The sequence below is a fragment of the Muntiacus reevesi genome, chromosome 6, assembly GCF_963930625.1.
Source record: "Muntiacus reevesi chromosome 6, mMunRee1.1, whole genome shotgun sequence".
Lineage (NCBI taxonomy): Eukaryota > Metazoa > Chordata > Mammalia > Artiodactyla > Cervidae > Muntiacus > Muntiacus reevesi.
In genome coordinates, this window is record NC_089254.1 from 90,334,447 (window position 1) to 90,349,925 (window position 15,479).

Below are 15,479 nucleotides of genomic sequence, written 5' to 3' on the forward strand. Positions count from 1 at the left end.
TCTTTTGTGGGGAAGATATGTTTTTAAAAGTCATATACTTGGTCTCCTTTTTGAGATATTTTTTTCCTTTCCCTTTCCCAGAAAAATGATTTTGGTAACCAGTTATAAAGCAATTTTTCCCTCAATTGTAAACCACGCATTTAGAGAAATAAAAGTGGACTCACTTTCTTAAGCATTACATTTAGCCTAACCAAGATCCACTGTGATTGTGTTTTTCTTTAAAAAGCCAGCTTGCTTTTCTGACTTGTCATAAAATATCTTTTGAAGTGAACAAATTAAATAATATAGTATTAATTTTCCTCTATGTATAGCTCAGTTTAGAAACTGTAAAGAGACATTTTTCTGTGAGCAGATTCTTTTATGGAAATAGGTTTTTGTTTTTAATGAGATTTCTTCCCTGTCACCACTTGAGAATCTGTGTACAGCTGAGTCTGCAGCCTCAGAAGAAGAGTATAGGAAAACTTAGGACCTCCTTTTCTTGTGTTGGTCTTGGCAACAAACAATATTCCACCTTTTCAATGGAAGAGATGGGGGGTTGGGGGGTTGTGAACGCAGCTTGGGAAAGATGTTAGAATTTTTTTTGTCAACTCTTACAAATTAGAAGTATCTCTTGGCCAGAAATTAAGATCCATTTAGATAAAGATAGAGTTAGATCCTCAGAACCAAAGTTGGACTGCAGGTTAGGTTGAGCAGAAAAGTGCAGCTCATCCACAGCCAGTAGAATCTGTCTTTCTGGATCTGCTTATTGATGCTGTGGATAGCTCCTTCTCTCTGTTAGAACATCTCCCAGACTGGAAACATGGTGTTAGAGCACCCAGCTCATCTGAGAGTTGAAAAGTGTTAAACTTTATCTCTAATGGGACTTTTAAATAATAACATTTATTGGTTTTGTAATTATAAAAGTATGTTTATCATAGAAATTTAGGAAATGACAGTGTGAAGAAGGAAAGCCGCTCTTTTCTTATTTAACTGGTGAGACTTACTCATTTTACTTTCCTGACTTCCTCCTGTTACCCTACATGGTAAAGACCAGGAAAAAAATAAAACATCTTGACACAGTCATTCCATTGTCCACAAGCATTTTTCTCTACTCTTACTATATTTCTTTAAAACATTATCCTTTTTAGATAAACCATCTGAAAATAGTTCTGTTGAAATGTAATTTTTAAGCCTAAACTATAGATTTAAGATACTACCCAAAAGCTATATAGGGAGCTGCCTTGTTCAGGTCATTTGAAATTTTATCTCTTAAGATTAATTTGAATTTTTAAGCCCCTTATGTACCATTATAGACATTTGGAGCATATTCGTAACAAAGAGCTTTCTGTTTAGATGGACTTTATTTTAATATAATCATAATTAAACTCACACCTAAGAAGGGTAAGGTACTTTTCAAAGGCCAAAGGAAAAGCAGAGAAGAGCAAAGCAAAAGAAGAGAGATGAACTTAAGTGTATAAATAAGGAGTCCTTGGCACAAGATTCCCCTTACCATGGTTAGCAACTGTCTCTCCAAAAATGTATTTCTCTGGTTACCAGCTAAGATTTAGGAGCTTTGTATTTCATGAGAGTCCTTTAATGTTTGAAGGAAGAAACCACAACCTTTCAGGGTTCTACCCCTTCCTTTACTCTCCTCTTCTATAGCAACACGGATCCTGTATCCTTAGGTACCTAAATCAGAAGTGGAGATCATGAGATAGGTCTGGAACCACTGGCATGGGCTAGCTGGAATGTTTAAACAGAAACGTGTTGGGGGCATCAGGTATCCTCTGACATCATTAATGTTCTAGATTGTTGGGCTCTGTCGTGTGTGCTCTGTAATCTTCCTCACCCTGCTCATGATCCTGTTTTATCTCACTTTTGCCCTATCAGTATGGACTTTTTAGGGTTTTGTTTTCTTTCTTAGTAATGTTCTGATCCCAGGTTTGGTGAATGTGTTAACACTGCTTTGTGAATAAATAGGTGATCTGCTGAACAGTCGCAGTTGTAGAATTATGTTGTATGTAATGTACATATGGAGAAAGAATGTATTTTGTTCATTTTCTTAATAAAAAGTTATATACGGACACTACAAGATGTCTCTTGTGCTTGGTAAAACTTCTTTTGACGTCAACTTCTGAAATATTTACATACTTTGTAAATATTTTTACAAAGTTAATATTCCCCCCAAACAGGTGAGTTTTATTTAGGCAAAGTATATATATACACTGTAGAAAGGCCTTGTTTTTGAGGCAGTGTTGAAGTGACACGCTGGTGGATCTTACTGAGTTTCTAGGGGAAGTTTCTATTTTTAAAGAGCACTGGTAAGTGACTTCATAAAATGGTATTTTCTTCGTCTACTGTTAATGACCAATTCTACTTTATCCATCTTGTAAATCTGGACTTGGGTTTCCCAGGTTTTCTTTTAAGTGGGGGCATGCTTGTACAGGTTAGGAACTAGAAGAAAAAACTGTATTGAAAATTAATTTTAGAAAAGATAATAAAGAGAATCTGGAGGCTGGTAAAATTCTGGATCCCTGTCTCCAAAGAAGGGGAAGAAATTTTAAGGGCTGATCCTTGAAAAAAATTCAGAAATATGCTCAACAAAGATAACGCATTGTTTGGGCTGAGTTGTATGAGCTTTCCAGACAGACTCTTGCCAAGGAGCAAGAGTCTTGCTCTTGGCCCTTTCTATCTCCTGGTCTGGTTTACATTTTTCTTGGCTTTGTGTGTGATCCTGTATTCTGGTGTTAGTTGTCCACTGATTTTATTCAAAATAGGGATTATGTTCTCTCACTTTACAAATCAAAAATAATCCATTTTACTAGAGTGTGCTTTGAGCATGGCCAGTGAGGAACATTTCTCTGTTTTCAAAACAGGAAAATGGTGTGTGATGATAAGGTAAGGAATTGGCCTTTCCTGGGTTAATCCTCTAGAGAATTAAAAGGTTGGAAATGTGGGTCACCACCTCCTTTCCCTTGATGTATTTGTCATCTGGTGGGAAGGGAGCAATAAGCAGAGAAGGCTTTGTGTTTAACACAGTTGAGACGGTAACTGCTCCCATATCAAGTGGTGTGGATGAAGGCCGTCAAGTTATATTCTGTCCAGAAACATTCATGTTACAAGGAAGAGAGAGCAAAAAGCTATAGTAGAAGTAGCTTTCCTACTGTTGGTCTGTCCACTGCCGTGCTAGTAAGTCTGATGTTTGGCAGAACTTCACAGGAGAGGTTAGGACATTTCGTATAATGTCTGTAGCACATGTTGTCTGCCTGCCCTCTGAACTCAGGCTGTAAGGATGGGTGGTCCAGGGCAGGAGTCAGGAGTCCTAGGCTCATATCTAGGTCCGCCAGTGACTTTTGTGTAGCTCTGGACACAGTCTTAACTTCTCTGCCTCACCTTCCCTTTTAAGTAAATGCTGGTAGAAGACCCTGTTTGCTAGGATCCCAGTGACTTTTTAATATATAAGATGCCAAGGCCGTTGAAAAACACTAGCTATCTCAGTATCACCTATGTTAATTATAGTGGCTAGTCCTATTCTTTAATTTTTTCACCCTTAGGATTCAAAATAAATATGTGGTTTGGGAGGGAGCTTGTAAAATGGGGACTTATGAGTGACTACGAGGCATAACAAATTAAAAATGACAACTGAGAGTGCCTCTTGGTTGGCAGGGTAGGGAGCAGGGTGAATGACCTCTTCAGGAAGAGAATGGAGTCACAGGTCTTTGTGAGACTGATAAATGAGTCATTCTCTTAGAACAGTGTGCCTCGAGCATGGCCAGAGGCCTTCCTGAGTTCTTGGTACTCTATTCCTTTCAGTATTCTTGGCACACTGTTGAAGTTAACCTCAAAATACCCCTGGCCCAACTCTGGCACCCTTAAGGATGTTAACTGCCTTTCGGAACTCCCATATAAAAGGAAAATCCTATTACAATTGCATTCTGGAAACACACTTTGTTGTTGTTGGAACACAGGCATCAATATGGTGTTGAGAGAATGTAGGACTCGGGAGGGAAAAGATGTAGATTCGGGGCCTAGTGGTACATTTAACTAGCTGTGTGATCTTGAAGGAATCCTCAATTTCTGTCCCCAGTTTCCCTATTGGTAGAGTGGTGACAACTCCTAAATAAGATGTGTAAAAATGTTTTGTAAACTGTAAGATGCCAGGCAAACAGAAGAGACTGCCGTATAGCAAGTAGGAGCATGGACCAGATTCAGCTGTTTCCCAGCAGCAGATTAGGAATGATAAAGTTTTCTTGCAGTGAAGAAACATGTCAGTAGATAATTACCACCCCACGAGATGAAGAGAATCAGAATCATCTTTGAGCAATTCCTTTCCTGAACCTTCTTCATCTTCACTACATTTCTGGGTAAAGAATCCCCCTGCTAATACAGGAAATGTAGGGGGAGGTGGGTTTGATCCCTGGGTCAGGAAGATCCCCTGGAGGAGGAAATGGCAACCCACTTCCAGTATCCTTGCCTGGAGAATCCCAGGGACGGAGGAGCCTGGAGGGCTCCATGAGGTCTCAGAGTCTGACATTACTGGGCATGCTCGCGTATCTCTGGGTAAGGGACAGGCACGGGCTTCTTCTGACAAGTAAACTGATCCTTTTATTTGCAGAACAGGGCCAGAACAGAATCCTTTGTTTTTTTGTATTTTTATTAATGTTTGCCTTGTCCTTACAACAGTGTTTCATACCTGATCAGGGTTCAGCAGCCCCCTTGGGATCTCTGGTGGTGGGTGAGTCACAATTTTTTCTGAGGCAAACGAAGAGAAGGAAGAGGGTAAAACATTGATAAAAGTGTTCTGAGGGAAAATGGGGCACTTTCAGTTCTCCTTACTAAAGCAGCCTGAGATTATCTGGAGAACTTGGTATCACCTCCAGAATCCCCTCTGTCCTTTCTTCCGCTTCTGTCCTTTTACTCTGGACCCGCGTGGCTAAGCAGGCACAGCCAAGCAGAGGCTGCCCTGCTGTGTCTTCAAGGTCTTCAGTGATGAGCCATGTGCACAAGTCAGGAATGGAAGCCACTCAGAGCGAAATACTAGTGCTTGAGCCAGCTTAGACAAAAGCCGTTTAATTGACAGTATACAACTTTCCAAAATATATTTTTGTAAGAAAATGGCAATAATAATTTTTACAAACAGGTTTCTTAGTAAATTCCAGTGTACTTTAGACTCCTGTCCACTAAGACACAGCTCCCCCAGTCTCCTGAGCAAACTCTTTTTTAACATTCACTAATTTTTTAAAAAAGACGTGGAGCAAATAGTAATCCCCTCCTGTGACTCAGGGTAGGGTTTTCACCAAACTTGAGTTAATCAGCTAATGACAATGATGAAAACCATTGCTTTACTTTCACCCCCTCTGCCTTCCCATCTTGTTCCCTTTGATCTTTAGTCCTATATGTAGAAACTATTCAAAACTATTCTTGGCAGAACACAATTGTTCATTTAAGTCTTAGACCTAAATAAGCCACAGACCAGTAAGGTTCCTGTTTTTGTCTTCATGCTCTCCCTACCCTTGCTGCAGATCTGTCCTTGGTATCACTCTGCTGCCTGCCCTTAATTAGCAGGCCTTAATTTGTTCGTTTCTTCCTGAGGCACACAGCACTGGACAGTTTTCCAGACCAGGTTTTAAGCCTGTTTTCTGTCACTAAATCTGTGAGTTTCGCCAGGTCACTTTATCTTTCTGGGCTTCAGACTCTTCTTCTGTTAAAAAAATAAAGATTGGACTGGGTTCTACCCAACCAGGTTGCATGCTGACTACAACCCTTATTGTAACATGCTGGGACTTTACAGGGAGGGGATGAAGACCATATTTAAAAATAAAAATGCCCAGTCTGCAAGACAAATACTTCATCATCAGCCTATCTCGTATTTCATTTTTCATTGAAGAAAAACAAAAGGTTGTTATTTCTAGTAAAATAGACATTTACATTCCTGTTTAGAGGGAAAAAAGCCTTCTCTCTTAAGAAAGGTTTTTTCAAAGTATAGTCACTCAAAGCAGTGCAGGGTGGATTAACATGTGGCTGTTGTATTTATATTATCAAAAAATACATATATGTGTATCAGCTGGAACTGGTTTTTCAAAAGTTTCTCCAGTATATTGTCAAAAAGATAAAAGCTCAAGAAGTGATTTAAATAAACTTTCTGCTAGCTTTCCTTATCAAGAAGGGAAAGAACAGTCTTGCATCTAGACTAAACCCGTATCTTGTCCTATGACGCAAAAGAATATTCTGTGCCCCCTTCATAAGCATTGCTGCGTCTGTCCCCCCTGACATGAGAGTGTGCTTCCCCCTGGATTTCGTCCAGTCATCAGATTCATGGTTTCTGGCCTTTCATGAAGTTTAGGGAAACCAGTGTGCCACCGAAATAAGAGAGTTTATAATCTCTGGCACAACTTGTTTCAAGTCAACGCTGAATTCTCAGCTTTCTTCTCTCTTCTCAGCCCCAGAATCTGAATTAACCAGATAGCATCAGGGACCAGCAAAGATGTGGGAAGAAGATGACCACTACAGATGCATGGTGATATGGTCTTTGACATAGGTGGCAAGAGCAAGCCAGGGCAAGTTGCCCAGAAGGCTAGAACAGTACAGTTCAGATGCACCCAAAGAAGGAGCCTCTAAGCCAGCCCAGAGCTTGTCAAGGCTGACTCTGGACAGAGCCACAGTCATTCCTCTTGACCAAGCCTCATTTTTCCTCTCTGGTCCTTGCCAGTCACCTTCTCGCTCCCCAAGAGGCCTGTGGGTTATGGTCTTTGATTCGTTTCCAGAATGTATTTGCTGTCTCTGTCTAAACCTGGCTGGTGAAATGAGACCCAGAATCAGCAAAGAAGTAATCCAGGCCGGCCTGTCCCACGGTGGCCATGATAGAAACCCACTGGGTAGAAAGAACCAAATGTTGGATAGGAAAGAAGCAAACAGATCTTTTCCCAGTGAGACAGCATTTTCCTCTGCTGCTGCTGCTGCTAAGTCACTTCAGTCATGTCCGGCTCTGTGTGATCCCATAGACAGCAGCCCACCAGGCTCCCCCATCCCTGGGATTCTCCAGGCAAGAACACTGGAGTGGGTTGCCATTTCCTTCTCCAGTGTCTGAAAGTGAAGTCGCTCAGTCGTGTCCGACTCTTAGCAACCCCATGGACTGCAGCCTACCAGGCTCCTCCATCCGTGGGACTTTCCAGGCAAGAGTACTGGAGTGGGGTACCATTGCCTTCTCCGGCATTTTCCTCTATTTTCCCCCAAACTGGTATTCTCCATCCTGCCAGCCTCCAAACAGGGAAGAATCAGGGTAAATACTTCAGGATCTTTGTTACCTTAGCATCTTTCTAGCTTGTGGGAAACTCACTGGGGGCCCTACTTGAGCCTCTGGCCTTCCTCTTCCCCTTGGTATCAAACGGCTAAAGATTATGAAGAGGGAATTAGATGGCCAAGGAAAGACACAGACTGTTCCCCTAAGATCTTCTCCTTTAAAAAAAATAGCCTATCCCAAAGCAGACAGCCTATTCTATCAGATCTATTGCAGCCTAGGCCAAGTGACCGTTTTCATCCTCCAAAGCATCTTTGTAGTAGGATCTAGGGGCATTATGCCCAACAACAGAGAGATGTGGGCAGTTTAAAATTTCACGCAGTAATCAGGTGAAATCAGAAAATCAGGTGAAACCTTGCTGTGCTCAGTCCTCCGGTGCCATCTATGCAGCTGCGACCTGCTAAGCTCCCTCTAAACCCCTCCACTGGGCAACGGTCGGCATTGTGCTTCCCTGAGATGCCACCAGAACCTGCAGGAGCGCCGGGCAGCCAGCCCCACTAGGAATACTGAGGGTGCACAGCACAGCCTAGCTCCATGCCCGACAGTGAAAGGTCGCTGGGATTCCACTCAGGCTGGCTGCTCCTTACTCAGCTTGAAGCGCACCTCACCTCCAGGCTCTTCTTGCCCTATGCACAGAAGACTGGAATCTTCAAACATCTCAATGATTTGAGCTTTGGCCTTTGGCAGTAGAGGGCTGGATTAAAAGAAAACTCTCAGCAACTTGCAAAGCCCCTGAGTGTCCTATGAAATGAAAAGTAAAGCCTGTCCTTCCTGTTGTTTGTCGATTGTCTGTTCAGACACCTCTCTGCTTACCAGGCCTGAGGAAGCTCTGTCCTAAAGCTGCTCATTCACGCTGAACCTCAGGGGGATGACCGAGCTGGGGTCTCCTCTCTATTGCGTCGGCTGAGCAACGACAAGGAAACAGGAAACATCTTGCCTTCAGTAGCTGCTGCAGATTTTAGTCCCCGTGGGAGTGGGAGGCCAGGCAGCACTTGGGGAGCCTTGGGGCGGGTGGGGACCCATCCTGGAAAGAGGGGCTTGGGCTTCCCTTTCTCTCTTCATCTGTAGATGGCCGGTGGGCAGACTTGTTCACAGGGGGAGTCTTGTATGCTCTGTCAGTCCCGATCTCATAAGCAGACACCAGGAAACTAGACTCCAGAACAAGGGACTGAAGGTCATGAATGACCTCTGTTAGTCCCAGAGGCCTTGGAACAGAGTGGGGATGAAAAACCTGAATGAAGGGAGGGAGGAGAACAAAGGACAGGAAGACAAGGCCGGCAGACGAGACAGGAACGGGACCCGTCTTTTCAAGGAGCCAGACCCCACGGAGGCAGGATCCAGCCCCGCTCTGCCCTCCAGCCCATCCACTGATGGGCCGCTTCCACCCCTGCCCAGGGTCGCTCTGGAGGGAGGGCACGGGTGATGCAGCAGCGTGGTGTGGTGGGAATGGGCACTGGACTGAATGAGGGATCTCTGTTTTCGTTCCGACGTGTCACCCAGTAGCTGTGTGACTTTGACTTTACCCTCTTTAGGCCTCAGTCATCTTGTCTGTGAATGGAGGCTAGTAGATGGTCTTGAAAAGTCCCTTCTATGGCTCTTTCCTGTTCTCCCAGCAGCACTGCGCTCAGGCACTAGTGGGTTATTCTACAAGAGGATTCTACACAGAATGTGATTTGTTCAGCTTGAAAAGGGGAAAATTAAGGCCTGTGGGGACTGGGAGGAGGGGACCCTCCGAGTCTGCGCTCCTACCCCAGTCTTTCCCTCTAAGGGGAAGGATCTTCCTCCTCCCCTCACAAGTGGCACTTGAGGTGGTTGGGCTGGAGCTCTGCACCGTTGGAGACCGCCGGCAGCCCCGATTAGAGGTGTGTGTCTTCCTCTTCAGGGTCATCTTTGGTCAGGTTGTCCAGAGGCACGATCCAGCTGTCCCCCAGCTCCCCATTGAGGTTTGCCACCTTCTTCTCCTGCATCTCTGATGAGGTCTCCATCACTTCCAGTGTCGGATTGTCATGGTAACCATTCTCCACTGTCTGTAGCTCCTCTGTTAGTCGTTGCTAGAGTGACAGAGGTGACCCAAGAAAAAGGGGTAATTTTTGAGAGTTGTCAGCCTTGCTCTAGCCTTAATATTGGCACTTGTACCCCTATAATTCGGGAACCCCAATTTAGCTAATGTGAACAACGGGTGGTCCTGACTGCTGGCCTGCCTCAGGGCAAGTCTGAGAGGAGAACCTGCCCAGCATCCTAGAATTCCCAGCTCGCATCACCTCTGCCCTGGTGGCAAATCTGTGACGTCAGCAGAGGCAGACTTTATTTATTCTCCCATCTCCTCTCCTCCACTCCTTCCCCATCAAACCTTCCTCTCAAGGCCCCTCCTCACCACTTCTCTGAACAGGCAAGAACTCTAAAAAAATGACTTTCATCAGGCTGAGTGACTAGGACTTCCCTAAGGCTGAACACGATGCGTACAGAAACTTTTTCCCTCCCGCTGCAGGTGGAAACCATCTGGAGAGACCTTTCTCTCCCTCTTTACCCAGGATACAACCTGGGTGGCAGAGGACTGTCCCTGGGAATCTTGAAACGAATATAGTGACCCAGAAATGCTGTTTCAGTTGGGGTGTGATGAAACTAAGCAGGGGGATTTCTTTTAAAGCCCTCCAGTGTGCAGCCAGGGTTGAGAACCCTGAATCTGGGTGGAACTGTTACAAGGGAATCCTAGTAAGGTAAATGAAAAAATTTCTGGTTAGACGGGTATGCCTCAGCCCATTTATAGCAATGGATCTCAGAGCAACTCTGCAAGGTGGATATTCCCACTACGCAGATGAGAAACCTGAAGCTCAGAGATTATGACTTGCTCACCGTCACCCAGTTAATCAGAGGCAGAGCTAGGGTTTAACCCAAGTCATCTTTGACTCCAAAATCCATGCTGCCTCTTTAATTCTCCAGGCAAATTTCCATTTCCTATAAGGGATGATGACCTCTGCCTATCGGAAAGGGCCCACAGCTTTTCTCTAATATGAGAATAACAGGGTGAAAGTCATCCAGTGAACTGGATTGCTTGGTCCTCACCTGGTCCTTCCTATGGGAGAGGCGCTGGTGGCAGCAGCCATAGAGGGCCGCCACCAGGAGCAAGAAGGATGCCATACAGACAATAGTGATGATCAGGGGCATGCTGAACCGGTCCTCCATCTCTTCTGGTGGTCCTTGACCCTCAAACTGCATGTCTCTGACGCCCACCTGGCCAGGAAAGAGAAAGTGACATAGCAGAAAATGGGTTCCGGGTCTCTCTCTCTCTCAGAACTCCCATTCACTTACGAGCTCTTCCACTTGGGGTTTGGGGGCCCTATTCCACCGCCCTGCTGTCCCCTTTTATCCTCCCATCTAGATGCTTGCAAACCAGAGGTTCCTCAGCAATGAGAAACAGTGGAACCGGGAACTGCGGGCTTCCGAGGGACAGGCTCCTGACCTAGTCTGTCCCAGCATGAGGGGCCATCCACTTACGTCTTCTAGCTTGTCCCAGTCGTCTTTCAGCAATTTATAAATGTCCGTGGGAAGGAGCTTTGCTGAGGGGCAGAGGGAGAGATGCCGCTTCAGTGGTCTAGCTCAGAGACATGGCAGAGACAGAGGACTTGCTGTTCCTCCGTCTCCTGAGCAGGTGACTGAGAGTCCTGGCCCATCCCTGTGGCTCCCGTCACCCCCCCTGCCCCATTCCCACCCCAGAGAGGCCTCCCCGCCCTGGCCCTCAACTCACTGATGATAGTAATGTGTTTGATGTCCACTTCCTGGGCATGTGAACCAGGAGCCATCTCTATATGGCACTCATCTTGAGTTTTGTTGAAGGAGGGTTTTACTGCTTGGCACAACACCTCGACCAGTCTGTGATTTGAAGCGACTGTGTTCTGTTGTGGGGAGACCACAAGTAATTCCTCGGGGATCACGACAGCAGCCTAGGCTTGCGGGGCCACCCTTGCAGGCTAAGGTCAGGACAATGCTGTTGCCAGCTGTGACCCGACTGCCTGGACTGGCGGGTCACATGCCCTCCTCCTGGGCCAGCCCCTGCCTTCTCTGGCTTGGGTAGATGTCTCCTCCCTCGTCCCCCCATCCCATTTATCTCATCTTGGTTGAACAATGCCATCCCCCCAAGTGTGCCCCTCTCTCTCAGAGCTCTTTAAGCATCACAACCTGCTCCCCATCATCATTCCTCTCCCATGGAAGGACCTGTGGAGGCACTGCCAGGGCAAAGATGCCAATGAACCTGCATTCACCAGCCCTTGATGCTGGGTTCAGAGACCTCAAGACGGGAAACGCCGGGCTCTCAGCTCAAGGTCATCCATCCCAAAGTTGAAACACATGCCTGTTCCCTCGGCTAAGACTGAAACCATAAATAGGCTGACAAGGGCAAGGCCATACTGCACAGGGGGACTTGGGAGTGTCTAGAAGACGCACAAGGACATCTTCAAGGGGCTTCCTCTATACTTCTTAGCAGAAAGAGCATGGATGATGTGGCTTTAGGGCTGAGGGTGAGGAAGCAAAGTATGGGTAGCTTTTACCCAGTCATCAGGGGCACCCCAAACTGGTGTTTCTCTGACCAGACTTTGAAATAAGGATACCAAGATGAAGAAAAGGACTCTTGCTATGGCTTGTCCCATAAACCATCCCGTGGGTTTTCTACCTGGAATTTCCTTAGGCCTAACTCCCCAGCCCTGCTACCAGGTAAAGATGCAGGGCTTCCCTCTTCCTATTTATGGCAAAGGAGAAGAAAGTTTACCACCAAACCTGCCAAGTTTCAGCCAAAAAGAGAGCTGGAGGAAAGGCTAGGCAAGAGTCAGTGTGGTTCTCGCCTTGTCCAGCAAGCCCAATCCCAGAAAAACCCTACTCTGATTGAAAACTCCAGTTTTTCTATAGTTCACTTGGAAAATTCCAGCAAAATGGACACCCAAAAGAAAACAACTGCAGAAAATAGGTAGCATTAAATTATCGTAAACTCAAGTTTTCCATGCTGCTTGCTTTCACTTTCTGGTTCCTAGGGGTGTTTGCAAAATAGCCACTGACCAGGAGAGGGCGGCAGTGAGCCATCCATCACCAGCACCCACTCAGGCCTCAGCTACTGAGTAAGCACTGCGGCAGAAACCCCAGACTAAAGCCCTTAATCCTAGGGAGACTGGCAGTCTGAAGGCAGTGGACAATGCAGCCACACTCTCTCTTTCATGCAAACGCACTCACACACGTGCTGACACCATCTTCCTCAAACAATACACACACACACCATCCTGAGTGGAAGAACAGCTGTTGGTGACAGCTCCCCTAGGTTAGAGGCAGGCCGTCAGATAATACATGGAGCAGGAAATATAAAACCACAGACTTAGAACAACGAAAGTTAGGCAGATTAAGCCTCTTCTTTTCAACTGAGGCCTCTGAAGCCCAAAGAGATGGGCTTAACAAAGTCACATCCTGAACTAGAAACAAGCAAGAACCAGGTCTTGCGTCAGACCCTCAGAAGTGAAAGCTCAGAGGACCTGGTATTTCTGGCCCCGTAGCAGCCCTGTGGGCGGGGCTTCCTTTAGAAAAGCTGGTTCTGACCCTCCGTAAGATTGGAAGGACCAAAAACAAGGGCAGGAAATGAACACATCTCTCAGCTTCTTTCTACAAGGAACACTCCATTCCCTTCCACTTTCAGTGATTCTGGCGCTAAACCACCTTTGGAGGATGCAGGTCAGGGTGGGGCTCAGACAAGCATGGTACTCACACAGCTGTTGGCTCCTGAAATGTTCAGGGAGAGTTTGCTCCCATTCAGCTTTTCATGAGGATGGCACTGGATCTGAAAGAAGCCACTGGGATTAACGGCCAGGCTGAACTTGATAAGATCTCGGCTTTGAATCCTCCCTCCCTCCCTTAGGTGCTTCCCTGGTGGCTCAGAATCTGCCTGCAATGCAGGAGACCAGGGTTTGATCCCTGGGTCGGGAAGACTCCCCTGGAGGAGGGAATGAAAACCCACTCCAGTACTCTTGCCTGGAGAATCCCATGGACAGAGGAGCCTGGCAGGCTACAGTCCGTGGGGTTGCAAAGAGTTGGACAGAAGTGAAGCAACTGACACCCCACACACACAGCGTTAGGTGGGCGACATCAGGCAAGGAGCTCGGGGCCAAGCTGGGAGCTGGCCGGCTGGGGTCTGAGCGCCAGGTACGTTACTGGTTATCCCACTGTCTGAGGCCGAGTCCAGCAAAGCCAGAGACGGCGGATGAATGATACTCGCTCCTCACACCCCCACCAGGGGCTCTGGGAAGGGAAGGGTACAGATGCTCTTCCTGGAGTCCCCTTCTCTCCGAGTCTGGGCTCTCTTACCTGCCCTATATTTGTTGGAATGACTGAGGTGGGAGAATGGGTGCTGGAACTTTGGGGGGCATTTGACGTCAACTGAATGCTGGAAGTGGTGGCTCTCCTGACAAGAGATGTGGTCCGAGGTCCCAGGGAAGAGCCTGTAGGTTCCTGAGCTCCAGCGCTGACAGTGACAGCTGACGTCTCCCTGGAGGTGTGTTGAGTTCCTTTGACGGTGACCTGTGGTTCTGTAAATGGGGAAACAAAGCTTATGAGGAAAGGTGAGTGGTTTAAACAGAAAAAAGGTAGTCTTTCCTATTCTTAGTTTTCTGAGGTTCTTTAGTCTTCCCCCCACCCCACTTTGGCTTTATAGACCACCAGCAAAAGGAGGCAAGCTATGAGAAAGAGGAGGTAGATGGATGAAGCCAGTTGCAGTAACCCATCACAGGATGAGCGGCTTGGATGAGCCAGTGAAGGAACCCGAGAGAAGTATCAACAGCAGTGACAATGCCAGCAGCAAACGTCAGCTGAGTAACCGCTTCATGTCAGGGTCCTAAGCGCTTCACAGGTACTTTCTTCTTCCGTCCTCACAATGACTCTGAGGGAAGTACCATCATTACCCCTTTCATAAACAAGGAAATGGAGGCTCAGAGGAGCATGATGAATTCTGCACGAACAAGTGGCAGAGCAGGAACGGGAATCCAGGTTTATCCAACTCAGGGCCCTTGCTCTTACACAGGGACATCACCGTGTTCTTGGGTGTGGTTCTCTAGTAACTTCACCACGCACCCACATGATATGGCAGCGGGAGAGGGAGTGGGAGGTGGGATGGGGCAGGGCGGGGTCCCTCAAAATGCAAATAGTCAGATTCACACCAAGAAATTCTCATTCAATAGATCTCAAATGGGCCAGGAGGCTCGTGATCCATCAGTGAGGCTTGAAATAAATTTACTGGACTAAGACTAGCACTTAAAAAAAAAAAGGAAAACGGTCCACTGGGCAGTTCAAAACCTCAAGCACTCATCACAACACACAGCTCTGCAGGCCGCTACTCACCATTGAATGGGAAACAGGCTGAGCAAAGGTGCTACACATTTACGATCTTTAACCCACAGCATGAATCTCCACCTTCTAGTTGAACAACGATACAGAACATAGACATCTGAAAGTTTCTTTCTGCTTCAAAAAGGCAAGGCAATACTTACTCAGTGTGGTCACCTGAGCTGTGAAGGTCGGACTTGTCATCCTGCCTGAACTTGTAGTTACAGTCATTTTGTTTGATTTCTCCGGGGAGCTCCCTGTGGGCTCTGAAGTTCCGCGGGCCAAAGTCACAGGGCCCCGGCTAGGATGCTGAGTGCTTTCGAGGTTGGTCGAGGAAGACAGAGTAGGAGAGATGCCTTGGGTGATATTCGGATCTGGAGATGTGGAGGTTATCTGATTGCCTTCCTTAGCGGCCACGCTGCCTGTGGTCACACTGGGGGTGGTTGGGATTCTGGATGTGAGTGGATCATTACTTGGATTCTGGCTGCTCATGTTTTTAGGATTTGTTGAGTTGGTGGTTGATGCGGTTGTAGGACCTTTAGTAGTTACAAGAGGGGTGTTACTGGCTGCGTCAATTGTGTTTTTCTGGGCTGAAGTTGATACCGCACTTGTGACAGATGTTTTAGACATGGGTACGCCGGTCAGCGCTGTAGTCGCAGTGGAAATCGCAGTGGATGTCCCACTGGATGTCGGGGTTGCATTTTGTGTGACTGTTGTCGGAGGAGTGGCATTTCGGGATTCATTCTGGGAGCTGACACTTGAGCTGACACTTGTCGTCCCACTTGTGTTTCCTGTGGCATTTCCTACGGACAAAGACAACACAGAACCAATTAGGGTCTTAGCTGGAAGTCTC

General features: G+C 46.6%; 1 protein-coding gene across 1 annotated transcript in view; it reads right to left on the reverse strand.

The window, feature by feature from the left end:
* Window positions 1-5,033: 5,033 nt before the first annotated feature.
* Window positions 5,034-15,479, reverse strand: part of PODXL (podocalyxin like) — a 50,907-nt gene continuing 40,461 nt past the window's right edge. Inside the window, exons 2-8 of the mRNA XM_065938897.1 lie at window positions 14,791-15,429; window positions 13,613-13,833; window positions 13,017-13,088; window positions 11,022-11,169; window positions 10,772-10,833; window positions 10,340-10,507; window positions 5,034-9,327 (exon numbers count right to left, since the gene is read on the reverse strand). Coding sequence (XP_065794969.1) covers window positions 9,133-9,327; window positions 10,340-10,507; window positions 10,772-10,833; window positions 11,022-11,169; window positions 13,017-13,088; window positions 13,613-13,833; window positions 14,791-15,429 — 1,505 coding nt within the window. The 3' untranslated portion in view covers window positions 5,034-9,132. The remainder of the gene's footprint in view (window positions 9,328-10,339; window positions 10,508-10,771; window positions 10,834-11,021; window positions 11,170-13,016; window positions 13,089-13,612; window positions 13,834-14,790; window positions 15,430-15,479) is intronic.